This window comes from Lagopus leucura, unplaced genomic scaffold (assembly GCF_019238085.1).
Source record: "Lagopus leucura isolate 7727_CA_CO unplaced genomic scaffold, USGS_WTPT01 210-1_obj-0_obj, whole genome shotgun sequence".
Classification (NCBI taxonomy): domain Eukaryota; kingdom Metazoa; phylum Chordata; class Aves; order Galliformes; family Phasianidae; genus Lagopus; species Lagopus leucura.
This window is the reverse complement of record NW_024962652.1, coordinates 1-27658: the sequence shown is the minus strand read 5'-3', so window position 1 is coordinate 27658 and position 27658 is coordinate 1. Positions and strand designations below refer to the sequence as shown.

Here is a 27658-nt window from a genome sequence, read left to right as displayed (position 1 = left end):
TCTGCTGATGGAGCCCAGGATTCCATTCCTGAGCTGCAGGAGCACTGCTGGCTCATGTTCAGTTTTTCATCCCCAGCACCCCCAGGTTCTTCTCTGCAGGACTAAAAACATTCCTTCTCAGCCACACCAACATAGAATTCAGACTAGATGCAGCACAGTCTCCGTGTTTCAGATGCTGAAGGAGCAAACATTTCTCTGTTGTGTTTCTTTCTTCCCCTTGAGCTGACATGTACTTAGAATAGTTCTAAACTCAAGCTGAACCTCCCCCAAAGAGGGCTGTCAGTCCAATCAGCCTGCTCACCCCACACTGTGTAAGTGATGCTGTGTTTTTCTTGCATCATTTCCACTGTCAAAGGAGATGGCAGCTCTCCTGATGGTATCCCGTAATGAAGCTGATGTATGCTGTTGTGTTACAGGAGCAAAATTTCAGTGCCTTCAGCTAGAAGTTTAGCTTTCAAATTCCTTTCTGTGATATCAGGTTTCATTTGGCAAAAACTGTAGTGAAATTCTGAGTACCTGAAATGTTTATTCATCATGGGAAGGTATGGAAGCAATGGTTAATGCTTGCTTGTAAAAATAAGAGAGCGAAGATGTGTGAAATTTAATCTCTCATTGGTTTTCCCCTTGACGAAGAGTTCCTGTTGTTAATTCCTGAGCTGCCTTGAAAAGAGCAGCTTCATATCAAACTGCTCTGTAAAAGAGAATGAGTTTCCCTGCTTCTTGGGAGGACGAGTTTCATACAAAGGCAAGGTTTAAAAATACTGACTCTGTTTCTGGATTTGGCACTTTCATGTTTTTGGGAGCTCACTTTGGTCCTTGAATTAAGGACAAGTCTCACTCCAGAAGGCTCCGTATCTTTTCTTGATATCACTGCTTTATTCACATGACTGAAGTGCCTTATGCCCTTTAAGCAGCAAATCAAAGTGCTCTGTCCAATTCTACAGCCCCAAAATGGTTACACTGACTGTATGAAATGTAGGGAAAACAAAACAGTACAAGGATTTAAGAAACAAGCAAAATGAAAATGAGAGTAATGTGCCCTATAGCTGTTGGACTGTCGTGGGAGTTGGGTTGACTGAATATTTTCTGTTTCGTGTCGTTGGTAGACTTGCAAAGCTCACTGCAGCAGTCCTGCTGGCTAAAGATGTACCTGTATACTTCTTTTCAACGTATGTCCCTACTCCCTTTGTGGTGAGTCATTGTCTTCTTTTCATTTTCTTTTGCTTTCTCAGTACTGGACTAACCTAAATGTAGGCTTTCTTCATTAAATGGCTGTTGGCCACTTAGCAGTGGTGTTTATGGAGCTGGGAATAATGTTGCCACGCAACAAAGCAGCACTGTTCTGAACAAGCTTTCTCTCTGTTCCCAGCTTCAGAGAGCAGATTGATGAGCATTTGTTTATACCTTTTTCAAATAAGCTGGTGGATGTTGAGCTGTTTCTCCTCTAGCATCCTAATAACTGTCCTAATAACATACCATCCTTCTGCCAGCTGCAGAATGCTTGGGTAAGTCACCATTTCTGGGTTTCTTTTTTAGCCCTATGCTGTTCAGCAGCTCAAAGCTGTGGCTGGTGTAATGATCACAGCGTCCCACAACAGGAAGGAGGACAATGGGTACAAGGTAAGGCTTAGCCCTGAAGCTTGTAGCACATTGCAGCCAGCTGCTTTCCGTGTTACTTGCATACCTTCAATGTGCTGGGGGGAATCTTGTCTTCTGAAATATTTGTGTGTGCACATTAGGAAGAAATGTGATTCCAAGTAACTCATCCTTCTGTAACCTTCTGAATGACACGCATTTTCATCTGAAACTGGAACTAAAGAGCATTCAAACCTGTGTGTCTTGAGCACAAATGGACTGTGACGTTCCATAGGGTCAAATCAGCAGCTGGGAGGATGCTTTGGCCCTGTATTATCTGCTCACCTCTTAGGTTTAAAAACAAATTTAAAATGGAGCTAGAAGTTACATGAATCAGAACTGTGGAATCATTAAGGTTGGAGGAGATCACTAAGATCATCGAGTCCAACTGTCAACCTGTCCTCACCATGCCCACTAACCGTGTCCAAACACAGCAGGTGAGAGCAGTTTATTGCTGATCAAAGCTCTGTGTGCTGCCTGCAAGACCTGGGCAGTGACAGACAGGTAGGTGGCTTTATGCTCAAAGCCTGGAAGAGCAAACCCACCCATCATAACAAATAGCACATGATTTCATTGCTTAGCTTTTTAAGAATCTAAACTGAATTCTACACTTTAATTAAAATCAGCCTTCTGCTCAGTAGCAGCTTGGTGAGGAATGGCAATAATAGGGAAACAGTCTGCGTACAGAGAGCTCCTGCAGGTGACTGCACTGCACGTGTCCTGGGTCTACTTCAGTATTTACATGGCTTGGATGTAACAAGCAATGCCAATTTTCCAAGCTGTTAGCTTACTGAGAAGCTATCACATCTCTGTCTTTAGAGGCAAAGTATTTTACTTCTTTGTTTTTCTAGTCTTGCACAAAAACTGTTTCATCTTCAGTATATCACCCACCAGCAACTTGGGAAGGTTTTGGACAGCTTGACAAGATTGTACTTTTGGAGATAATAAGTACCATCAAAAGAGGGACAGGATGGTCTGAGTAGAAAGTCTGCACAGAGGAGGCAGCCGTGCTATTGGAAACAAACTATGGGAAAACAGGCATCTGAATCAGTCTGCAACAGTGACTTTTTTTTTTAGCTCAGGTTTGGTAGCATTTTTAGCTGAAAGATTACAGTTGTTCAGTTATGGGAAAAAGGCACCTTGGCACAGTGCTTATCTGTTCTGCTTCAACTTCAGAAACAAGTTGTGCTGCTTTTTCTAAAGGAATGACAGGCTGTGCAGAAAGCAGTGCTTCTATTCTGCTTCACTTTGTGCAGCGTGGTGCGTTTTCCAGTCTGAATTTCTCATGTGCTGATGATTTCAGTCGTTGCAACTGAACAACTTTGTCTGAATAAAAGATCATTTTGTTTAAAAATGATTGTTTTGTGACTGCAGTCATAAACTGGGATTCCAAGTGATCACAGAATGACAGAATGGCCTGGGTTGCAAAGGAGCACAGTGCTCATCCAGCTCCAAGCCCTGCTGTGTGCAGGTCGCCAACCAGCAGCCCAGGCTGCCCAGAGCCACATCCAGCCTGGCCTTGAATGCCTGCAGGGATGGATGGGGCATCCACAGCCTCCTTGGGCAACCTGTGCCACTGCCTCACCACCCTCTGCCTCCAAAACTTCCTCCTCATCTCCAACCCAAACCTCCCCTGTCTCACTTTAAAACCATTCCCCCTTGTGCTATCCAAGAGCTGGGCCAGTCTGAAGCAGGCTGTGTGGAATCCTATAGCTAAGAGTATTTATGAAGTCAACAGTCTTTGTAAATAAATTGCGTCGTGTTTTCCTTAAACTCCTACCAGGTCTATTGGGAAAATGGAGCTCAGATCAAATCCCCTCATGATAAGGAAATCATAAAATGCATAGAGGAGTGCGTTGAACCGTGGAATGGCTCCTGGAACGAGAACCTTGTAGACACCAGTCCTCTTAGGCAGGATCCTCTGAAGAAAATCTGTGACTCTTATATGGAGGATCTGAAAAAGATCTGCTACCACAGGTGTAGTATGGAATGAAATGTGCTTAAATGATGTTTTTAAGTCTTTGTGGTTCACAGAAGCTGAGCCCTCTGCTCTGCCACAAACATCACTGCCTGCCTGAGGCTGTTGTCCTGTCCTCCTCCTGCTGAGAGGAATCTTCAGTCCCCATTCTGCCTCACCCCATCCCTTCCCTGATGTGTCATTACATTAAATGGTCTTCTTCTTTAGGCCTGAACCCTATTGAAGGACAGTAAAGCACCCAACTTCAGGCACAAGTCTGGTCACTGCCTTGGAACACGAGGCTACAGTAGTTCACCCTGATGTGAACAGTTTTATTTAATGCTGAAAGGATTCTGAACAAAATGCAGTGATTCAGAGTGAAGGTGCATGAAGTGGAACGGGATGGATAAGTTTAAATGTTAGTTGGGACAGAGGTGAGTGAAAGGAGGAGGAGGAGGATGAGATAGAGCTGGAGTAAGATATTCAGGATGGTGGAAGGAGTTTGATGCAGAAAAGGATGGTTCATCCTTGAGGGATTTTCAGCCAGCTCAGCAGTAGGTGAATATCTTGCATTAAGGGATGAGAAACTCAAAAGCAGCAGTTTCTAGCAAAACTAATTTTTTCACTGATATTATTGTAGAAACTAGCCAAATAGGATCAAGTGTCACTGCCTTTTCTTTAGTTTGTGCTTTCCAACATAAAAGTAGTCTTGAAAAGTAACTGCAGCCTTACTGAATTTCTTCTTTCCTTATCAGGGAGCTAAACATGCAGACAAATCTGAAGTTTGTTCACACCTCATTTCATGGAGTTGGACATGACTATGTGCAATGGGCTTTCAAGGCATTTGGCTTTCAACCTCCCATTCCTGTACCTGAACAGAAAGATCCAGATCCAGATTTCTCTACTGTCAAATGCCCAAATCCTGAAGAAGGAGAATCTGTGCTGGTATTTCATTTTCTGCTCTGTCTGATTTATGTGTTCTTGTGGACAATCCTTCATTTAAAGGATAATTTATCCTTTTAATTTTAATTTATCCTAATTTAATTTTAATGCTCATTTAAAGGATATCAGATACTCTGATGAAAAACAAATTGGGGAGGGCACAGAGAGTAGCAGGCGTGGAGCTGTGTTAAACTCATCAGCAATCTGTATGAGATCTTGGGGTTATTTTTGCATGTAATGTGTAACTTAAGAGCAAGAATGCATTTACAGAATCACAGAATGGCCAGGGTTGGAAGGGACCTCAAGGATCACGAAGCTCCAACCCCCCACCAATGCAGGGCCACCAACCTCCCCATCTCACAGCAGCCCAGGCTGCCCAGGGCCCCATCCAACCTGGCCTCCAACACCTCCAGGGATGGACGGGGCATCACAGCCTCTCTGGGCAGCTGTTCCAGCACCTCACCACTCTCTCTCTAAACAACTTCCCCCTGACATCCAACCTCCAGCTGCCCTCCCTCAACTCCAAACCATTTCCCCTTGTCCTGATTTTGGTTCTGTGATTTGGTTCCCTTTATTTGATTCTGTGATTTTTTCCCCTCCCTCTTCTCCCACTAGGAATTGTCACTGAGGCTTGCAGAGAGGGAAAATGCTAAAGTAGTCGTGGCCACTGATCCTGATGCAGACAGACTGGCAGTGGCAGAGCAGCAGAAGTAAGTAAGGGGACCTTCTGTTGTATTTCTTCATGGTAGAATAAATAGAATAGGTTGTGAAAATTGCTGTGCCCCAAAGACACGCACCTTAAAGGCACACCTTCCTGTTGTGACTTAGCTCTGTGGGTATTTTTATAGAATGACAGAATCATAGAATGGCCTGGTTTGCAAAGGAGCACAGCGCTCATCCAGTTCCAACCCCCTGTTGTGTGCAGGTTGCCAACCAGCAGCCCAGGCTGCCCAGAGCCACATCCAGCCTGGCCTTGAATGCCTGCAGGGGTGGATGGGGCATCCACAGCCTCCTTGGGCAACCTGTGCCAGTGCCTCACCACCCTGACATCTACTTTTTTCTCATAGACTAGGCAAATAAATACTGCCTTGGGAGAGCTAGCTGTTGTGGTGTCTTTTTTTTTTGCTTCCTGTCTTCTTTATATTGAGTAGAAATTATTTTTCTTCCACTAACAGGCCAAAATTCTGCTTATTGTGTAAGTAGTAATTTCTGTTATTCAGGCAGTGCCCAACTGCAATGTGTAGACCATAGAGATTGCTATACTGATAAATTGTAAGCTCCTAAGCTACTGGGAAGTTGATACTAAGGTAACTAAATGGATACCTTTGCTTGCTGGCAGAATGCAGTGGGCTTGTAAATCATCGAGATGTGAGTCCTCTTGCTGGGGTGGCTTTGTATAGAGCAGCTTGTCAGTAGTGTGCTCAGACTCCTGTTGTTGCAGTGACTGCAGAAAATGTCTCCCCCTGCCTGAATCTTCCTGGGAAACCTGAAAGAGCTCTTTTCTGTGCTGTCTGCAGTGGCTGCTGGAAGGTATTCACTGGCAACGAGATGGCGGCGTTGTTTGGTTGGTGGATGTTTTCTCGCTGGAAGGAAAATTGCTCCAAAGATGCTGATGTGAAGAATGTTTACATGCTTGCGACCACGGTTTCCTCGAAAATTTTGAGAGCAATTGCACTTAAAGAAGGATTCAACTTTGAAGTAAGCCAGGGCTTTTACTGATGTCATCTTGCAGAGGAAAACCTGATCGTAGAATCATAGAATCACAGAATGCCTTGGGTTGGAAGGGACCTCAAGGATCACGAAGCTCCAACCCCCCCCACCCCGCAGGCAGGGCCACCAACCTCCACATTTCATAGCAGCCCAGGCTGCCCAGGGCCCCATCCAATTTTTTTCCCCTGTTCAAATTAATTTTGCAGTAGTTCTTACCAGGAAGTAGCCTATTAAAGCAAGCAGATCATAGAATTATAGAACCATGGAATGGCCTGGGTTGCAAAGGAGCACAGCGCTCATCCAGCTCCAAGCCCTGCTGTGTGCAGGTCGCCAACCAGCAGCCCAGGCTGCCCAGAGCCACATCCAGCCTGGCCTTGAATGCCTGCAGGGATGGATGGGGCATCCACAGCCTCCTTGGGCAACCTGTGCCACTGCCTCACCACCCTCTGGCTCCAAAACTTCCTCCTCACATCCAACCCAAACCTCCCCTGTCTCACTTTAAAACCATTCCCCCAGTTCAGATTGTAACAGAGGAGCTCTTCCATTAAGATCTTTCACATTCCATTATTGAAAATTTGCCTGGAAAATAGTTAGGAATTTATAGAAGTCTGTGGTCTCTCTGAAAGTTTCCCCTCTCTGTGCTTTCCTTTTCTCTAAGAACAGCTGCTAAAATGTTGACTGCCTCTGTTTGATTCATAGAATCATAGAGTCACTAAGGTTGGAAAAGACCTCCAAGATCATCCACCCAACTGTAAGAACACAGGCAGCACTTTTCCCTCCCATCACCCAACACCACTGCTTATAATGTCTGTAACATTTCTTTTCTATGATTGTCTCATCACATAAGCACGACAAGAAGAAAGATCTCTTATCTCAGGGAGAACCAGAGTCTCTCAAGCACACTTAATTCTTCAACTCCACATTCAGGTCCATTGCAGTACTCATCTGACACTTGGCCTTAGATTCATATGCTGTGCAGAATCCCAGACTTGTCTAATGATTGTCTTTACCACCTCTGTTCTGTTGATCAATTAGAATTTTGATCAATTAGCAAATGTTGATCAATTACTGACTTAGAAATTCAGGAAAATGATGTCAAGAAAAGCATTCTTTAACTTCAGTGTGTTGACTCTGCGTCAGCCTCCCCCATTGACCCTAAAATCCTGAATCCATCACCTTTTCTTTTTCCCCTCTCGCATTTTCAATCTGATGCCTCCTTTTTCTTCTGAACCCCCCTGTCTGACACACAGGGTTCCAATTCCAGGAAAAGTCCTGGAGGTGGAAAGAGGAGCAGCTGCACTTTATTGCTCGACTTGAAATTAAGTGGTGGAGAATTGGAATGCAATGCAATCTGTTTTATTTTTCCTATTTCAGGAAACACTCCCCGGCTTCAAATGGATTGGAAGCAGAGTGAAAGATCTCCTAGATAACGGGAAAGAAGTTCTTTTTGCCTTTGAAGAGTCTATTGGTATGTCTTGGGTATCACTTTTGACTGTTGGGAACTGTGCAGGGGAAATGTATCTAAAAAGTGTGGTCTTGGTTGCTGAACTGCTGTTGTTTCACAGCCTGTTAGCTGAGGTTAAGCTGGATCTGTTCTTAAGCAATGTAATGTCTTATGAGTCCTCTCTGGGAGAACTCAGTGGTCCAAGGGCTTGCTGCATTACACCAACACAGCAGGTCCTTCAGGAGCCCAGCAATGCCCTCTAGTAAAATAAAACCTAAGAGACTACTTTATACCAGCAGCCAAAGGGAAATCTAGCTGCCTAATGTGAATAGAATCATAGAATCATAGAATCCTTAGAGTTGGAAGGGACCTTTAAAGGTCATCTAGTGCTGCTGACATAGCCTGGAGTGCTCTGTTGGCCTTGACAGTCTTGCTAACACCACCCATTGGTATGGAACTGTGCAGTGAATGTTTCAGCTATAGGAATTCTCTGCTTCTGCAAGATGAAGAGCAGCTTTTTAGGATACCATATTCATACCCAGTGTAGCATTTGAAAATGAAGCCCTTACTGAAGAGCATTTATGCCCATACCAATTGCCTGCCATATTCATAGAATTCAAGAAGGTTCTAACTGTGAGGAATGAAGATCTTGCTGATGAATCCCTTCAGAAAGAAGGCAGCTTGGCAGTACTATGGAGCAACTGTACTGTCTGTTACCAAGTCTGTATCAGTATCAGTTCTTTTGATTCCTATTGCTGTGCTTGCACAGAGCAAGCAGCTGATACGTTGAGTGCTGTGCCATGAAAGATCCCCTCAGAGAAGAGATGTTACCAGACTGGAATGAATTGATGATAGCACGTGCCTTTCTATCACTGCGACCCCTAAGTTAGCTAGGTTTCATGGAAGGGAGCACTGTGTAATTTGAAGGACAGCACGGATATGTCAACCAGTATTCATTTCCCTGGAAGAGGAGTAAAACTTCACCCATGTAAATCAGTGTGATAGTGTGCCAGTTTTGTATTCCACAATCGTTTTGTTATCTCTAGGCTTCATGTGTGGCACCTCAGTGTTGGATAAAGATGGCGTGAGTGCAGCTGTGGTCATAGCTGAGATGGCAGCGTACCTGGAAACCAAGAACCTGTCTCTAGCACAGAAACTCATAGAGGTGTATGAAACGTAAGTTGCCTTTTTCATTCGTATTTTGGACAAAGCTGTACCAGGGGAGGTGCAGGCTGGACTTCAGGATAAGAATTCTGTACAGGGTGGGTGGCTGAACATTGGAACAGGCTTCCTAGAGGGGTGATTGATGCCTTGTGCCTGTCAGTGTGCAGGAGGCATTTGGTCAGTACACTTATCAATATACTCTGACTTATCTGCCTACCCCTAAAGTGGCTGATGAGCACTGTAGGTTGCTTCCAACTGAGCTATTCTGTCCTGTTCTAAACCACTGGCTTTTATTACTCTGGAGCTGAAACCCTTCCTGAAAGCCTGAATTTAAAAAGAGCTGCGAGATGTTTTGACTAATGCAATCAAATTGACTTCAGACCCCAAAGATTTGCTTATAAATATGTGTTCCACAGCTATGAGAACTGTATTCTTTTCCCACTGTTCCTTCTTTTTTTTCCCCAAACAGACTTCCTTTAGATACCAAATGTGCAGAAAACTTCTGAATGTTTTAACTGAAAAGACTCATCTCCTTGTAGGTACGGATATCACATATCAAAAACTTCCTATTTCTTGTGCTATGATCCTCCAACCATCAAGAGGATATTCGAGAGGCTTCGGAACTTTGATGGCCCTCAGTCTTATCCCAAGTTCTGTGGTGACTACAACATATTGCACGTACGAGACATTACCACTGGCTATGACAGCAGCCAGCCCAATAAGAAGTCGGTGAGTTACGAAGCATTTTGCAGGAGGGCTCCTCTTTTTGAAGAGGCTGAAAGTTGAATACACCAACAGCTATGCAGGAAGATGTACTATGGCATCTTAGATGGCAGTGTAATTAATGCAGTCTACTAAGATGGCTTAATTGGGGAGAAGAATACTTCAGTGTGAAATGACTTTGCTGTTGTTTTACCTTTTTCCTATTGAATCATAGAATGGCCTGGGTTGCAAAGGAGCACAGTGCTCATCCAGCTCCAACCCCCTGCTGTGTGCAGGTCGCCAACCAGCAGCCCAGGCTGCCCAGAGCCACATCCAGCCTGGCCTTGAATGCCTGCAGGGATGGGGCATCCACAATGAACTTTATTAGCTGGGGTGACTTTGGTGCTCCTGCAACTCTTCTGCCATCTAGCAGGTTTCCAGAACTTGGAATGTCCATGGGAGTAAAAAACAGTCCAGTTATCCTAAAATACTGCTCCAGAGGGTAGTTCTATCTGTTAGGCTGCAATGACTTGTTCTAGCTTATTGCCCCGGCTGCTGGATATACAGGACATGCTTATTTAGCTCTGTAAATATTGGTTGTTCTATTTAAACACAAACCAAAGCAACGTATTTGTGTGAGTTGGGCCTCCCGTAATCATCTTGTCTTGTTGATGTAGGTGCTGCCTGTGAGTAAAAGCAGTCAGATGATCACCTTCACGTTTCAGAATGGTTGTGTTGCCACCCTTCGGACGAGTGGGACAGAGCCAAAGATCAAATACTACGCAGAGATGTGCGCTCTGCCCGAGCAGAGGTCAGTAGCAGCTCTGTGTGCAGACATCACAGCATCCTTGGGCTGAAAGGGCGGCGCTGAGGCATCATTCCTTCATGGAAATGGATTCCTTTGCTGCCTCCTCAGGGACCTGAGCCACCCCTCACTGCTCCAGCCTGTTAGACTGCCTGGAGCGTTGCAGTTCCTGCTCACATGAGATCCCCTCTGCAGTGGATAAGGCAGAGAACTGAGTTTTAAGCATCTGCTGCTCTAGGAGGGTTCATTTATTAACCTAATTGCTCATTTTTTTGTAAGCTAAAATGTAATGAAGTTGTGCTGCCGCTGGCAAGCATGCTGAAATCCAGGTGGATTCCTACTGTATTTAGGAATCTGCTGTGGTGCTCCAAGGTACTTGATAGTAATTAGATGTCTGTCTCCTCTTTATAGCCACCTGGGATCAGCTTCTTCCAGTTAAGAAACATTAAATATATCTATATATGTAAAGAAAACACGGGGGTATGTTTAGAGGGTTGAAGTGCAGATGAGGAGCTTAGGTTCTCAGTCTAAGGTGCAGCAGAAAACTGAAAACAGCACAAAAGGGGCCTTTGAATCAGCACTGTCAGGAATTGAGGATGAATTTATTTCTCACTGCTTGTTTTGGTCAGATTCAGGCAGGCAATGGATAACAGAGGCTTGACTCCATTAAAATGAGTGTGTGAGTGGAGACAAGAGTCTGTACCTACACAGCTTCTCACAGGATGCTGAATTGTCTTTTAAATGCTGATTATTGCTCTGTGGATTTCTCACACAGGCGCAGCCCATCTTTTGAAATGTCCTTTAAGACTGTCCTGAGTTGAGCAGGGAATAACAGCAGGTCAGAGAGGGGTTGGAGTTCTCCACTCCAGTTTTCTGACTGGCAGTAATTACCAGAAGCTCCTGTTTATTGGGTAGAAGCTTGTTGGTTGTCTGCTCTGTGAATACATAGTGTATTTGTGGGCATGGAAGTTCTCCATTCAGCTTCCATGAACCTGAAAGTAAGCAAGGTACCCTCTGATGAAAAGTAGGATCTGGTTGAGACAGTCAGCAAGGAAGAAGTAAAGAAATACTGCCCTTAACTTAAGCTTAACACATGTGAGGGCTGGAGTAGTTAAGAGAGTAGCACTTGAGATGCTTTGATGCATCATTTGGGCTTTTGCTGTTCATTCTGGTAGGTCAGCAAAAACACAGTGACCTTTTCATTGCAATAATACCACTGGTTAACAGCAATTACGATCTAGAACACAAAACTGCACTTTCAAGCTTCCCTGGTTCAAAGCACAAAATGCTCTGCAGCTGCTTCACAACACACTCCTTTCTGTAATAGCTTTGCAGGTATTTCTTTGAGTTTCAGCTTACTGATTATTCTTAAAGGCTGAGCATAGGGAAAGCCAGTTCTGTTGCAGCAGCTTGAGGTGTGTTTTTTAAAAGGAAGGGTGACCTGAGGGGCAGTGCTGTGTAACAGGCTCCATACATGAGCAAAGCAGAAGAAAATAACAAGCCTGCTTTGCCTCTTTGAACACTGAGTTCCTCTTCCTCCAGTGAGACATCAGGGTAGGAAAGGGGGAATGCATCTTTAAAGGAGCATGGCAGTGCAACCCTCCTGAACTGCAGTTTAGTTAAAATACTCTTGAAGGACAGCTGGACTCTGTGTAGAGAAGAGCATAGAGGGTATCTGCCTCTTCTATTCGGAGCAATTCTGACTTTTTCAGCAGTGTATAACCCATGTTTTGCCAGTCTTGCATCGTTTTTGTAGCCATTCATTCTAGAACCACGATTGACCGACCTCTAGTGGCCATTTTTTCCCCCTGTTCAAATTAATTTTGCAGTAGTCCTTACCAGGAAGTAGCCTATTAAAGCAAGCAGATCATAGAATTATAGAACCATGGAATGGCCTGGGTTGCAAAGGAGCACAGCGCTCATCCAGCTCCAAGCCCTGCTGTGTGCAGGTCGCCAACCAGCAGCCCAGGCTGCCCAGAGCCACATCCAGCCTGGCCTTGAATGCCTGCAGGGATGGATGGGGCATCCACAGCCTCCTTGGGCAACCTGTGCCACTGCCTCACCACCCTCTGGCTCCAAAACTTCCTCCTCATATCCAACCCAAACCTCCCCTGTCTCACCTTAAAGCCATTCCCCCTTGTCTTGTCACCATCCACCCTCACAAACAGCCGTTCTCCCTCCTGTTTAAGCCTCTCCTCCTGTTTATCCGCTCCCTTCAAGCACTGAAGGCCACCATGAGGTCTCCCTGCAGTCTTCTCTTCTCCAAGCTAAACAAGCCCAGTTCCCTCAACCTTTCCTCATAGGAGAGCTGCTCCAGCCCTCTGATCATCTCAGTGGCCTCCTCTGGACCCACGAATAGGAAATACAACAAAGCAAATCACACAGAATCATAGAATGGCCCGGGTTGGAAGGGAGCTCAAGGATCACGAAGCTCCAACCCCCTACTGCAGGCAGGGCCTCCAACCTCCCCATTTCACAGCAGCCCAGGCTGCCCAGGGCCCCATCCAACCTGGCCTCCAACACCTCCAGGGATGGACGGGGCATCACAGCCTCTCTGGGCAGCTGTTCCAGCACCTCACCACTCTCTCTCTAAACAACTTCCCCCTGACATCCAACCTCCATCTGCCCTCCCTCAACTCCAAACCATTTCCCCTTGTCCTGCTGCCATCTCCCCTTTCCAAGAGCTGACTCCCCTCCTGTCTGCAGGCTCCCTTGAGGCACTGCAGGCTGCACTGAGGTCACCCCGCAGCTTCTCTTCTCCATGCTGAACAAGCCCAGCTCCCTCAGCCTGTCTTTGTAGGGAGGTGCTGCAGCCCTCTGCTCATCTTTGTGGCTCCTCTCCAACAGCTCCCTGTCTTTCTTGTGCTGGGGGCTCCTGGACACAGTGCTGCAGATGGGGCCTCGCTAGGGCAGAGTAGATGGGGACAATCACCTCCCAATGGAGAGGGAAGCCAGTATTTGTCACATGCTGAAGCATCTTCATATTGTTGAACTGCTGCAGGCGTACAGCTCAGATGAAATGCTTTGTATGCAGCAAATCCATCGCCCTCAGCTCTTGCTTTTCATTTGGTTATTTTTCGAGTCCTGGTGTTCCTCAGACCTCTGACATCTCTCTGTTCTCTTCCAGTGACAGATCTGTGCTGGAAGAAGAGCGTCAGAAGCTCGTGGAAGCTCTGATTGAGAACTTTCTCGAGCCTGATAAGAACGGACTCATCTGGCGCTCGGCTTAGCTGTCCTGCAGCTGGTGTTGGAAGGAGCCACTGTGCTGCACTGCATCCAACCGAGGAACCAAGAACAGAACTCTGTTTACTGTGTGCCTGTGTGTGTGTGTTGAAACAAGCAGCTACGTTGTTACTCTGTTCAGAAGCAGCGTTCTTTTGTCAGTTGAGATAAGCAGAGAAGGGTGGAATGTACTGCCTGGAATTTGCCCTGTAATTTCCCCTTCTTTTGACCAAAGGCTTGCTGACCTTCACGGCGCCAACAAACTGCCACAGCAGGGTTAAAACAGTTGGTCTGTGGCCCTCTTGTCTTAAACTGCTTTCAGGTATCCAGGACAGCTTGGTTGGAAGTGATCACTGACAAAAATCCCTGCTTCTTCGTAGCTGTTGTGTGTGTGTGTGTGTTGGTGGTGGTGGTGTTCCAGCTCTTACTTCCCAAATCCATTCAAGTAGAGTTCAGTGCTTTGCATACCTGGTTGAGGCAAGTTGCTCCAATTGGACATTTTCCACTTATTTTGTATCCTTCTCTTGTTGGAGGTGCTCTCTGTGCGTTGTTTCTTTCCTGTGTGTATCTCCAAACACTTGCTGGGGTGCGAAACAATAGTGGCAACACAAGCAGTCTGGTTTTTGGGTTATTCAGTAGGAGGCCTTCCTGGAGCTTCCAAAAGGACAGAAACCCATTGTTTAAACTGCCTATTCTGACTGCTGTGGGCTTTATAACCCCTTCTTGTCCCACAGCTCTGAAGGGACTGAAGCTATTTTTTCTACTAAAGGTTTCAGCAATTTAATACCTTTGTATGAAAACACCACCTGGGGACTTGTTTGGTTGTGATGGCTTGAAGTCATGCTGTCTAATGAGGGAAACAAAACAAAACAGGGGGAAAGAAAGGAAAGGTGAGATGCAGACACTCTCTATTATTGCTGTCTTTTACTAACTCGTATTATTGGTCATCTCTGATAAACTCACTTCTGTTAGAACAGCAGTTTGCCAGTACTGTTGCTCTTTTTAGGTGAATTTTTAGCAACCTCGTGTTATCAGTTTCCTATCTTGGCTCGAGCAGAAAGCAATCCTGCTCATCACTTCTTTTCTGACAGATGCTGATCCAGGAAAGTGTACATTTCCCCCAGTTCTGAAGTACAGCAACACGTTCAGGAGGAGTCGGGTGTTGATGATTGAGGATCAAAATGAAGTCAAGCCATCTTCTGGACGTCTATCCACTCACTTCACAGCAACTAAACAAGAGGAACAGACAAACCCAGGCACTCAGGTTCTGTACTGAAGGTTATGTGAGGGGAACCCAAGAGGCACTGAGCTTAAAGGTGTTGTTTTGCCACTGTTGTTGACCACCCCGTTTGCCCTCCACCCATCGTGCCCTTTTTGTGGCTTCGTGTGCATCGCATCCAAAGGGCTCTGAGGGGCTCTGGGTGTCTGCATCTGTGCGTTGTGGGGTGTTGGTGCCCACAGCAGCTTTGCACTATGGTGAGGGTGTGAATGTACGTGTGCTGCAGAAGGTCTGTGTCGCACAAATGTTTTGGTAACCACCCCTATTTATTTATTTGTTATTTTAAGGGAAAACGTTTCCAAATGGTTCCGCAACCGAGTCAAGTGTATCTAATGCCAAAAAGTTGGGTTGTTTCTTTTTTCCCCTTCTTGATTGTAGACGTGGCTGATGTGATGAGAACGGGTTGAGACCTTTATCCTGGGAGTGGACTCATTGCTCTGTGCAGCTCTGGGGAGGTGTCAAAGGTGTGATGGCACATCCTCACTGCAGGGCTCAGCTCTGGGTGCTGCCCTGACCCGAAGGAGCTCTGCCCTCGGGCAGCACACTCTGATTTGGACTTGAGCACCTCCTGGCAGTTCAGATGAGGACAGCTCACTCGTGCTTGTATCAGCATCAGCATCCTTAGCAGCTGGGTGCTGCTCGTGGTGTGAATGCCTGTAGTGAACATACAGCACCAGGAGCGCAGTGCCTGGGATTCCCCTCATCTGTAGGTGTTGAGCAGTAAGCTGTAGATGTAGAAGTGCTTCTGGAATGACAGGCACAACATACTGAATGTATTTTAAGGGTATCATTACTATTGCTGTTTGTAAACTGCTGCTACCATTGTTTTCCTGTACCACGTTGAACCGTTGGATGTATTTATACCGTTCCGCTTGAGGAACTCTTTCTCCTCCCTGTCCCCTCATTGCTCCGACTGTGAAGGACTGTAACTCTCCCACTGCATTGCCCTGTGGCTGTGTCAGAGTTTGTTGGACTTGTGCACCATCTCCTTTCAGCTCTTGGCTATTCTTTGCTGCCTTCCAGGCAAGAACAAAAGCTTTCCAGACTCGAGCAGGAAGCTCTGATTGAACAAATGCATTCTGATTATTGTTTACGAGGCTTCCAGTTACAGTGCACCTTTTGTAAAGCTGCAGCCATCAGCTTGACCTGCAATCCAGCTGCCCGTGGTTTGTGTTCGTAGCATTTAGGAGGGCTTATTTTTGTCTTTTCTCTTTCTGCTGCGACAGACTCAATCTCTATCTCACTTGGATACATGGCAGAACTTTATTTCCAGGGTCTCGGAGGGGATCTGTGTAAGAAAGGAGACTTGCCAGGCAGAGTTTGGTGTCTGTGTGATAGATCTTGCAGCCAGCTGTTTTATTCTAGTTGTGATGCAGCGTCCAGTCCGTGATTTACATAGCTTCAGGTGGTATTCGTGTCTCCCTGCAACTCTAGAGGATGCTTCTTACCGTGGCATGAGTGAAGCAAAGGAAGGAGCGTGCCTGACGTGGCAGGGTTGTTCTGGAAGCCCAAGTGCAGCTCTCACTGCAGCTGCACAGCCCTGCTGTGTTTGTGGGCCCGTCTGCTTCCCCTGCCCTTCCTGCAGCATGGACTCCAGCAGCAGAGAGCGGTGCAGGAGCTGCAGTCCTGTCTGTGCAGATCTGATGCCCTCGGTGCCTCAAGAGGGAAATCCTTGCTTGCATCATTCACACAGGAAACAATTAAAATGCAGTATTTTTCAGTTTCAGACATTGAGGTGATGTGCAGCACTTGGTAAGCACTCCAGAATTCACTCTCCCTGCTCCAGAAGGTGCTCAGTAGCACCTCGTGCCCCTCTTTGGCTCCTGAGGGTTTCAGTTTGGTTTAGGAAAGGGACTGTTTGCATGGTGAGCCCAGGATTCAAGTCTGGATGGCGGGTTGCTGCCTTTGCCTCCTCGGAGTGGCTTTGTATGCAGGGAGGGAAGCAGCCAGTCTTATCACCACTCTTATCTGGAGCCCCGGTGAGTTCTGCATCTGTGCTCTCTTTATCCAGTGTCTGTTCTGTACAATTATGGCATATGACCGAGTGAGAATTTGCACTTTTCTGAAGTATTTCTGTGTGTATTGCTACGTGGATTTAGCTGAATGAAGTGTTACAAATAATAAACTGTTCTCTTGGTAGTCACAACCCTTTGTGTTTGGTCAGTGTTTCTCAGCTGAGCTTTCTTGCCCCCCAAAAGAGCTGCTCTTTGCCTCTGTGCAGGGGGGAAATGGGCTGAGAGGTGGGGGTTTGAAGGGAAGGGATGCACTCCCGAATTGCTGAGCAGCACAGAGGGGGTGGGAAGTCCCTGCAAGTGGATTTCCAGCTGCAGCTGGGTTCCTGTTCCCCACAGCCCTGCAAAAGCAGCGTTTTCTAAAGCTGATCCAGTGTTTCCGAAAGCTTCATCCTTGTGCTGTGAACTCAGGAGGAAGAGAATTGATGTCAGATTGCTACCTGAGGCAGAGGAGGGAGCAGCAACCCAAGGGCTCTCCGGTGAGTGACACGAAAGGAGAAGTTTCCTGTAGGCCATGCTTTTAAACAGGCTTAGGTGGATGGTTGGGGCTGTGGAGCAGATGGACAGAAGCCACCACACATCCAGGAGGGTTCCTGCATCCTCCAGGGATGGCTGTGCATTTCATCCTCAGCACCAATCCATGCTTTCTTCTCCTGTCTGGACCGTCATCCTCCCATCTACCCACTCTCTGCATTATGCCCTGTGCCACTCTGACAGCACGATATTTGCTTTGCAGGAAGAGATTCCAGCATCCCCTGCAGCTCTCTGGGTGCAGAGGTGGGGTTCTACATGGGCAGGGGGCGAAGGGAGCAGCAGAAGGGGCCAGGACAGGGACAGCAAGAGGGAACTGAATCCATTTCCACCCAGCTGCAATAGCAGGAGCGGGCGCTGGGTGTCCCCACCTACCCGTAGCCGGGTCCTTGGGATGCAGGGACAGCAGGGCTGGCTGGGTTTGGGGAGCAGAGAGGGCTTTGCTGATCTTACCTCCTCCAAATCATTCTCCTCCAGCATTCTCGTCTCCAGATCCTCAGTCTCCTCCAGGAGCAGCAGCATCCCTAAGTCTCAGCCCCATTCCTGAGAGCATGCATGGGGTTTGGGGGGATCAGAGCATCGTGTGGGGACACACTGAGGCTGGTGAGTTCCAGCAGTGCCTGGATTCACATTCATACCTTGGCAGAGTAAATGTTAATTGAGTAACCTAATTAATGACCAGCGTGCCAGCTGACATGTCTCTTTATGGGCTGACACCTGTCTCCCTAAGCCTGTGTTCTGTGGTTTTGTTCCCCTGTCACCATGGAAGGGGACACAGGTGCTGCTGTGGCTGGGATTCACATATCCTCGTGGTCCAAGGCAAGGAGAACCTCAGCATAGTCAATGAAACAACTCTCAAGCGGAGAGAAATCTGCTTTGTTGCATGAATCTGTTTGCAAAAGGTCCCCAAACCCTGGTCCCTGGGTCTTTGTCCTACAAGGGATGAAGCTCCTGGGTTGTCCCCAGCTCCTCACTGAGGGATCAGCCAGGTGGGTGCAAGTTGCATGGGAGATGGTTGCACAGAGTGTATGGAAACTCACCTGAGAGGCTGCCAGTTTGGGCCAAACCCAAGCCAAAGTTCTGCCCTTCTGCTCCACAAACCTGTCCCACGAGGATGGAACAGGCTGGTTCTTCCCATGCAGAGCAGCATCTGCAGGGGTTTAAGTTGCAGCTTCTCTACTCACACCTTACTGAGATGATTTTGGTTCCTCTTCATAAAGGACAAGGAAACCTCCCCTAGAGATCCCACCTTGTCCCCAATGTACCAACAACGTGCTTGAAACAGCCTGCAACACGGGTTATTTTGGAAGATCATCCAGATGGAGGCTGATTATGGAAGACCCACCTGTCCCATCTGCTTGAGGAAAGCACTGGGGAGACACGAGCACACCGAGGATCCCACCTCCAAGGAACTCTCCTGTCAGGTTGCTTTTATTTTGGCACTCGTGTTTTTGGTGCTTTGGGTGAAACAGAGGGGTTTCCACCCATGGCACTGATGTCTGGGGGTTCTAGGGGGCTCAGGCACCCAAGGGATGAGGTGAGTCCATGCTGGGACATGAGGACGTGGGGCTGGGGGTGCCCTGGGGTGCAGGGGGAGCCTTCAGGGTTCAGATCCCTCAGCCTTGAGTGCCAGAGGAACAAACCTGTCCCAGTGCTGATGGAGTCTCATCACTGAGCTGAGCGTGCCAGTGCTCAGCAATGCTTGGAGGTGGCAGCTCCTATCCCCAGCCTTATCCCAGCACAATCAATTAGGAGGGCTGGGTCCTGGGAACGTGGCTATTAACGACCCTTGGGGAGGCAGCAAAACAGGAATATGAAAACCCATCGCGTTTTTCATCCGATTTGTCAGCGTTTCCATTTTCCCTTCCTGAGCTGACCCCGACAGCAGCACAGCTTCTGTACAAATACACAGACAGGAACCCAGTGTCATCCCAATTTCTTTTGGGATTCCACTCAGTTTCCCAGCACAGGGGCCGTGTCCTGTCAGCTGCAGGTCTGGGCTCTGCCTCTATAAGTGCCCTAAGAGAAAGCAGCAAAGCACAAACCCTGCAGTGCCATCAGGGACTGGCGCAGATGAGCTGCTGGGTTTCTGTGCTTTTTCTGCCTGAACACCTCACTGCTCTCAGCAACGTCGTCTGTGCCTCAGTTTCCCCACTGCAATAGGGCAACAGCTCCCATTTTGCTCTTCCTGAAGGGAAAAGCCCTAAAGGTGAGGGTTTATTTTTTCTCCCTTTGGACATTTCAGTGAGCAGCCTTCCCTGCACAGCCCTGAGATCTGCCCCAGCAGCACCAAAAGCACTGTATTTTTTTTGCCCCATTTCATGCCCCTGCTGCATGGCGTTGCAGATGCTGCCACGAAGACCCGTCGTGCTCCCTACAAACCAAACATCTCACAGCAGAGATGTGGCCACCCCATGCAGCCCCGAGCACTGAAAACACACAGGGAGAAAAAAATAAATAAGTAAATAAAAGAGAAAGGAGGAAAACCAAATCTGGGAAACCACAATGGGTCTCAAAGTTTGCGTTTGCTCAGCACACGTCTGAGTTTGTGCAACCAGAAAAGTCATTCTGAGCCTGGGCAAAAATCGTGCCTCCTGCATTACCTCCTGCATTACACCCTTCGTCTCCTCCTGCGTCTCCTCCAGCATCTCCTGCATCCCCTCCTGCTTCACTTCCTGCATCCCTTCCAGCACCACCTCTTGCATTTCCTCCTGCATCCCCTCCTGCTACACCTCCATCACCCCCTCCTGCATCCCCTCCAGAATCTCCTCCTGTGTAACCCTCTGCATCCCCTCCTGTTTCACCTCCTGCATCCCCTCCTTCATCTCCTCCAGCATCCTCTCCTGCTTCACCTCCTGCATCCTTTCCAGCATCTCCCCTTGCATTTCCTTCTGCATCCCCTCCTGCTTCACCTTCAGCATCTTCTCTTCCATCCTCTTCTGCATCTTCTCTTGCATCCCCTTCTGCTTCCCCTCCTGCATCCCCTTCTGCCTCCTCCTGCCACCCCCACACTCCAAGGCTTTAATGCTCTCAATTTGCAACATCCCAGCAGTGAAAGCAGTTGGAGCCAGAACCCTCAAGTTCCTGGGGCAGGAGGAGCCCTGAAGGGAAAGACCCCCCCCAAAACCAGCAGATTTCTGCTGGAGCACTCAGGACACTCACTTGGACTCACAGCACCGTCTTCCTGCGTGAATACAGCTAAGTGCATCCCCACCCCCCTGCACCAACTCCACTGCCCCCGTCAGAGGGCAAATACAAAGGGAAAAAAATGCAAAGTAATGGCATGCACAGGATGGAAACAATTGCTCAAACTCCTGGTAAAGTTCTGCAGAATTAGCTGCCTGGTGCAGGAGCTGCATACACACAGAGGGGAGCAAAAAGCCCAGAACCCGTCACAGCTGCTTCCTTCCTCATTTATCAACCTGACATGCTGAGTAACAGCTGCTCCCTGCCAAACCTCACCAGGGCTCTGTGCATCCCAAACTCAGGCACCTCCTTTGTATCCTAAGCCCAGGCACCTCCAAACATCCATACCCAGGCATTGGCACCAGGGACACAGCCCACACCTCAGGCTCTGAGCATCCCAAACCCAGGCACTGACACCAGGGATGCAGCTCAATCCTCAAGCTCCAAGCATCCCAAACTCTGGCATCTCTGAGCATCCCAAACTCAGGCACTTCCAAGCATCCCAAACCCAAGTACTTCAAAGCATCCCAAACCCAGGCACCTTGCATCCTCAACCCAGGCACCTCCAAGCATCCCAAACCCAAGAACTTCCAAGCATCCCAAGCACCTCCTTGCAATCCAAACCCAGTGCTTCTGAGCTTCCCAAACCCAAGCACAGTGGATGCAGCCCCATCCTCAGCCCTCCCCAGCTCAGCACACAGAAAGGAAAACCCCCCATGGATTGAAATGCAGCCAACTCAGCCCCGTACTGAACTTCAGCACTGTGCCACATCACACATTCATTTGGAATTGCCACGAGTGGCAGCCCTGCAGCTCTGCCCGCAGCTGCTCTGCAGGCACCGGTGTCTCATGAGTGATAGAACAAAAATGCTCGAGCAACCCAAATTGCTTTGGAAACCCACTACAGGGATGAAATACCGAGCCCCTGCCTTGCTCACAGGGAGGAATTAGGGCTGAGCTCCGTGCACGAGTCCTGCAGAGCTGCTCTGCCTCCCCGCTGCCCCCCCCAGCAAAAGGAGTTTCTGCGCCCAACAAAACTCTGCACCTCCGGGAGCGATTGGAAATCCAACCCTATAATGGCACTGCCTGAGCCAGACGACTGTTGGAAACCACTCCATAGAAAGCAGACGCTACAAGGGATGCGGCTTTTTGGTATATTTGCTCTAGGATATCATAGCAGGCACAGTTCTAAGCAAACACGGGCAGGTGCATGAGAGCCGGAGCTTTGGCTTCGTTCATTATGATGATACGCTGAGACAGCCGGGGTTGGGAGAGGGGTTTGAGGCCAAAGGAGCTGCCCCAGTGCCCTGGGAACATGCAGGCACCTGCGGGGTGATCCCTGCATAGCTGTGTCCTTTGGTGCCTGGGAGGAGGTTGGGGCTGGGAGAGCTCAGCAGTTCGTGAGGAGAGCGGAGCGAGAAATGAAAAGGGGAAAAAAGAGAAATCGAGCAAAAGTTCTTGCATTAGTCAAATAGAAATCTAATAGGAAAGAGCTGTACATGGTCAAAGTCGAGTCCGGGTTCCGGGAATGTCCAGGGCAGGTTCAGATATGGCTGCTGCTCCCCGGGATGTGCGCAGTTCACACTTGTGTCTGCAGTGCAAAGGAACTGGGATGGGGTGATGTTTGGGGACTGGCTCATCACCACGATGTCCCCGTGATTGCCCCTGATCCCAGCACTTGCGTGGGGACAAGTGGACGGATCCAGAGATGGGATGGAGCCCCAAGGGATGATGCTGCCTGCTCGGACGCAGCCCAACGGAGCACTCACAGAATCCCTTGGACCAGTTCGTCCTCCAAAGCCGCACCGTGGCAATGGGATGGGGACCAGGAGGGCGCTGGGGATGGAGTCAGCTGAAGGGAGGACATCGTGATGCCATCAGAGCCCGGGCTGAGCAGGTCCGGAGCCCCCCAGGAGATGATGCTGCCCAATGCGCGCTTTGGATCTCTGGAGCAGCACAGGATGGGGATCAGGAGGCAGCTGGGGATGGAGGCAGCTGGAAGGAGCATCTCGGGGTGCCACCAGAGCCCGGTGATGTCAGAGCCCGGGGGTGCCGACGGCGCTGGCACGGCGTGGGTCTGCATCCTGCTCGTAGCGGTAGTGGTAGCCCTCCATCTGATCACGGCAAGCTTCCCGCAGGTTGTGCAACCAACGCTTGATGCCGCGGCGGTTCAGGTAGAGCACCATGAGGAAGACGATGCCGATGAGGGCCAGAACGATGCCGAAGAAGACGTAAGAAGCTGTCTCCAGCTGTCCGGCCTCACCTCCCTCATCGGCCGAGCAACCCAACCCTTCGGGCCGCAACCTCAGCACCGCCGTCCCGCGCAACGACGGCGGTTTGGAGCACTGCAGGCTCCTCGCATCGGGCACGCGGGCGGCGGACGAGCGCAGCCAGGTGAGCAGCGGGCGCAGGGCGCAGTCGCACTGCAGCGGGTTGGACCCCAGCGACACCCGCAGCCCCCGCAGCCCCAGAGCCTCCAGGCTGAGCAGCTCGGTGGATGTCAAACGCTGCAGAGAGTTGTTGCGGAGATCCAACTCCTCCAGGCCGACGGGCAGCAGGGAGACCGGCAGCGCCCGCAGCCCGTTGCCCGCCAGCTCCAGGCGGCGCAGGCTGAGGTTGCGCAGGGCGAGGGCGAGCTGCTCCTCCAGCGGGGCGGCCAGCAGCGCCTGGTTCAGCTGCAGCGTGCGCAGCAGAGGGACGCCGGAGAAGGCGCCGGCCGCCACCGAACGCAAAGGGTTGTGGCTGAGGTCGAGGGTCCGCAGGGCCGGCAGCCCCTGCAGGGCCATGTCCTCGATGGTTTGGATGTTGTCGTGGCGCAAGCGGAGCAGGCGGAGGTCGGGCAGCGGGCGGGGGGCGAAGGCGGCGCGGTGCAGCACGCTCAGGTTGCTGCCGGAGATGCTCAGGTTGTGCACCGAGGTGGGCAGCTCCCGGGGGGGTTCGTCCAAGCTCTCGTAGCGGCACTGCACCAATTCCGGGGTGGCCACGCAGTAGCAGGCGGACGGGCAGCCCCCTGGGGGGGCGGCGGCGGGGGGCACGGCCCAGGGCAGCAACGCGAGCCCCAACCAGGGTAACCCCAAGCAGGGTAGCCCCAAGCAGGGCAGCCCCAGCCGCGCCGCCCGCCGCGTCCTGCGGGCCATGCCCGGCACTGGGGCATGCAGGGGCCGGGGGGGGGGGGGGGGGGGGGGGGCGGTCTGTCTGCCTGCTCCCCCCGCCCCGGGGTCCGCTGCTGCTGCTGCTGCGGAGTGCGCTGCCCCGAGAGCGGCGGCGTCTGGTGGAGGAGAGCGGGAGCGGAGCTGCCCAAATGGAGTGGGGGGAGGGAGGGGAGGAGGAGGGGGGAAAGAGGAGGAGGAGAGGAGGATGGATGGATGGAGGGATGGATGGATGGATGGAAAGGGGGGAAGGAGGAGGAGGAGGAAAGAGGAAAGGAGGATGGGGAGGTGAGAGAGGAGGAAAGAGGAGAAGGATGAAGGCGCAGAAAGGAGGAGGACAGTGAGGAAAGGAGAATGAGGAGGAGGATGGAGAGTGGGAAGGAGGAGGAAGAAGAGAAGGAGGAAGAGAGGGGGAAAAGAGGGAAAGGAGAATGAGGCTGAAGAGGAGAGTGGAGGAAGGAGGAGGAGAAAGAGAGAAGGAAGAGGGGGAGAAGAGGGAAAAGGAGGAGGAAAAGAGAATAAGGAGGAGGTAGAGAGGAGGAAAAAGGAATGATGAGGAAGGTGGGGGGTGGCGGAGCGCAGCGGGCAGCCGCCGTCGGAGGTGCGCGGTGCCGCTGCTGCCCGGCTCGGCTCGGCTCGGCTCGGCTTCGGGCTGCCCGGAGGGGGCTGGCACGGATCCCTCCTGGCTCGGGGACGGCTGCGGGGCTGTCCCGATTTCCTTCCAGACGCAGAAGGGATTGGGGCTGTCCCGTTCCTTTTCCAGCACAGGGAGGATTTGGGGCTGTCCCGATCCCCATTCCACCCCCGGAGGGGCCGGGGCTGCCCCCAACTCCCCACACCCATCTCTTCGCAGCACCCCTGTGCTGTGCAGGTCCCCGTGCACCCACTTTTTTGCGGGGGGGGGGGGGGGGGGGGGGGGGGCGGGGTGCAGCCTCCGATGGGCACGAAGGGCTTTGGGAGATGCCACCACTTTCGTTGGAGCAGTTTGGGCGAAGTCCAGGTGGCGTCGGGCTCCACCACCTCCTCCCGGCTTTGTTCCCCTCCCTATAAAGCTCTTCCCCCCGCTGCAAACCCCAGCCCGTGCAGACTGGCATTTTTTCTCTCCAGTTTTGTGGGGCTTTTTTTCCTGCCTTTATCTCACACCTTTTTCATTTTTTCTTTTTCTTTCCCAAAGGATTTTTCCCCATTGGGATTCCTTCACCCTGAAGCTCTTCCAGATTCTGCAGGGGCATGTTTTGGATGCTGACATGATCTGATCCTGCTCCAGCTGCTCCTGGCCGCCCTACATCAGGATGGACAAATCCTAGATTTAAAGTAACAGTGTCCAACAGCAGACAGAGGAAGCCAGGAACTCGTGGGAAAGTGCACTTGGAACCCCTTTGACCGTGTAGATGTGGTACTCAGGGACCTGGTTCAGTGGGCAATATTGGCGTTAGGTGGGCAGTTGATCCTGATAATCCTACAGGTGCTTCTAACCTTAATGATGATATGATTCTATTCTATGAAGACTTCTTGGCATTGAGGCAATGAGATCTGACCCCACTGATGTGGGGAGACAGCTCACAGAAAGGGCATTGCTCACCATGCCATGTACCCACAGGAGGCCCCACGTTCCCCCTATTTTGCTGTCTCCTTCTGCTGCCAAAGGAGTCTGAAGGCTCTCCTCTTCCTCCCCCATGCTCCTCAGATCTCCAGGTCTAATCCTCAGTGTATCTTCATTGCCTTTTCCTCATGGTTTGTTGGCAGTGCTTTGGGTTGAGTTGGGTTGGGTTGGATTGAGTTGGGTTAGGTTGAGTTGGGTTGGATTGAGTTGGGTTAGGTTGAGTTGGGTTGGGTTGGGTTGGGTTGGGTTGAGCCAGCTTTAAACTGGCTGTTAGCAATCAAAACAGTGCCACCCTCTGTCCCCACTGCTGTGTAAATTTGGAGGGGAAGTTCCAAAGACACAATGGGTGGTTTAAACCAACCTCACCTTCTGGCCTCTGCATCTCTCCTGGGCATGTTTTCAATGCTTCCTGCAAAAGCAGAAGGACAAAATTGCTTTTGGGTGGGGAAACTCCTGCAGAGCCTCCATTGGTGGTTGGACTTGGTGATTTTCATGGTCTTTATGATTCTGCAATTCTATGTTTTTGGGAACACGGATGCTGAAAACCCCTCAGGGTTTTGCTCCCAGCCTGCAGCATTCTTGCTCATTGACCCGGGGAGCTGGGTGGAATTGGATGCATTATGTTAACTGGTGAATATTTTAAGATGGTTTCAAAGATTTGACATTTAAACACGACAGGCTTGCAAATGCACCTGTGGGTGCGTTGGGGCATGATGGGGTTTGCAGGGCTGCGGAGATGGAGGGGAGAAGCAGCACTGAGATACCAAGCACACCCCAGAAAGTCAGAAAGCGTTGTGTTTTCTTTTTTTCTCGGTCCTTCTCAGGGGATCTGGAAGGCACCAACATCACATTTCACACCAGCCAACAAAATCCCATTTCTTCCAATGCTTCGCTGCGTTGCGTTGAGCTCAGGCTGTGGTTCAGGGGGTGTCGGGAGCAGGTGCTTTGGGAGCCTGCAGCCTGGGTTTGGTGTGTGCCCATCAGATGCTGCAGCAAACCAGCAGGAAAGAGACACATTTGGAAATGCCACAGAGGCAGGAGGGAGAGGTGTTCCCTTTGCCTTTGTCCCGGCTACAAAGGCATCGAATCGGCAGCGCTGAGCCTGCGTTGAACCACGCAGTTTATCCAAAGGAGAGGGAATCTTTTCCCCAAATGTCTGCCGAGCACTGTGCATGCTGGTAATGCTCTATAAATACATTAGCAATAAATAATGAATAACCTGGACGGGCATTAAAACGTAAACAGGAGGTGAAGGGCTCTCTCCCATTACCGGTCCCCTGGGACCCACGCTGCCCTCTCTCCAACTCCTCCTTGATGCCGTTCCAACTGCAGAGCCCTTAGTCACAGCCGTGACAATATCATAGATCAGTGGCTCCATCGTTAAGAAAAGCAAGCCAAAAATAGTCCGCAGGGCACAGTCTTCCTCCCAGCGGTGTGCTGAATTTCCTCACATCAGCATTTTTCCCCATTGACCCTCCCAAGGAGTCGGAATCCTTTCCAGAGTGCCCTCCATTTCATGAGCTGTGTGATATAGGGGGGGGGGGGAGAGGGGGGGGGAAGAGGGGGTTGTCCCCTACCAGGTGTAGGGGCAAAGGGAGCTGTCATGTGTCACCCACCCCATGGCTCTGGTGTGGCCCCGGTGCTGCAGGGATGTGTGGGGACACTCTGTCCAGAGCAGCGGGGTTGAATGGGGCCACTCCCAGGTGGTCCCAGGAATGGATGGGGTGATCTAGGGCTGAGAGGAAAGAGATGGGATGGACTTATGGGTGCTGCGTGGGGTCATTCATGGGGTAGTCTTCATTGTGGAGTTATAGGATGATCACGGGTTGGGGTTGATCAGAGGTTCTCAGCCTGTGTGAGCATGTCATGGGCTTGCCCTGCTCCAAAAGGACTGGTGTGATCCCAAAGGAAAGCCACCCCCTCACTACCAGCTGCAAAGGATGAATCCCACATTGCAGAAAAAGTTTTATGCAGCTGAACATCAGAGCAGACTGGAGCCCCTCAATGCAGACGGTTGGAGGGTCTCAGGGGATTTGCATGGGGTGGACAGCAACATCCAGCTGCCTTTAATGGGAGCTGCACGCTGAGGCACAGGGTTGGGTGTCAGCAAACCCAATGCAGCAAGAGCAGCAATGGGGTGAGCGTGAGGATTTTCCTCTTGCAAAGAGGTGATTCTGCAGTCACACTGTTGGCTTTGCATCTCCCCATGCCATGCAGACCTCCAGCTTGTGGGAGGAGGCAATGGTGCTGGAGAAGGAAATGCCCAGGAGGGACTCCTCTCCTCTCCTCTCCTCTCCTCTCCTCTCCTCTCCTCTCC

General features: G+C 50.1%; 2 protein-coding genes across 2 annotated transcripts; one reads left to right on the top strand and one right to left on the bottom strand.

The window, feature by feature from the left end:
• Window positions 1-975: 975 nt before the first annotated feature.
• PGM2L1 (phosphoglucomutase 2 like 1) lies at window positions 976-17006 on the top strand (the record flags this gene model as incomplete). Its single annotated transcript, XM_042890815.1, has 11 exons — window positions 976-1191; window positions 1537-1620; window positions 3419-3612; window positions 4348-4537; window positions 5150-5244; window positions 6052-6232; window positions 7619-7712; window positions 8735-8864; window positions 9392-9581; window positions 10232-10365; window positions 13487-17006. Coding segments are annotated over 11 exons (1611 nt in total), but the record flags the coding sequence as incomplete, so codon positions are not given.
• A 4752-nt stretch (window positions 17007-21758) lies between these two features.
• TPBGL (trophoblast glycoprotein like) lies at window positions 21759-23726 on the bottom strand. The gene has a single exon (XM_042890816.1). The coding sequence runs from the start codon at window positions 23724-23726 to the stop codon at window positions 22626-22628; it is 1101 nt and encodes a 366-aa protein (XP_042746750.1). The 3' UTR covers window positions 21759-22625.
• Window positions 23727-27658: the final 3932 nt, after the last annotated feature.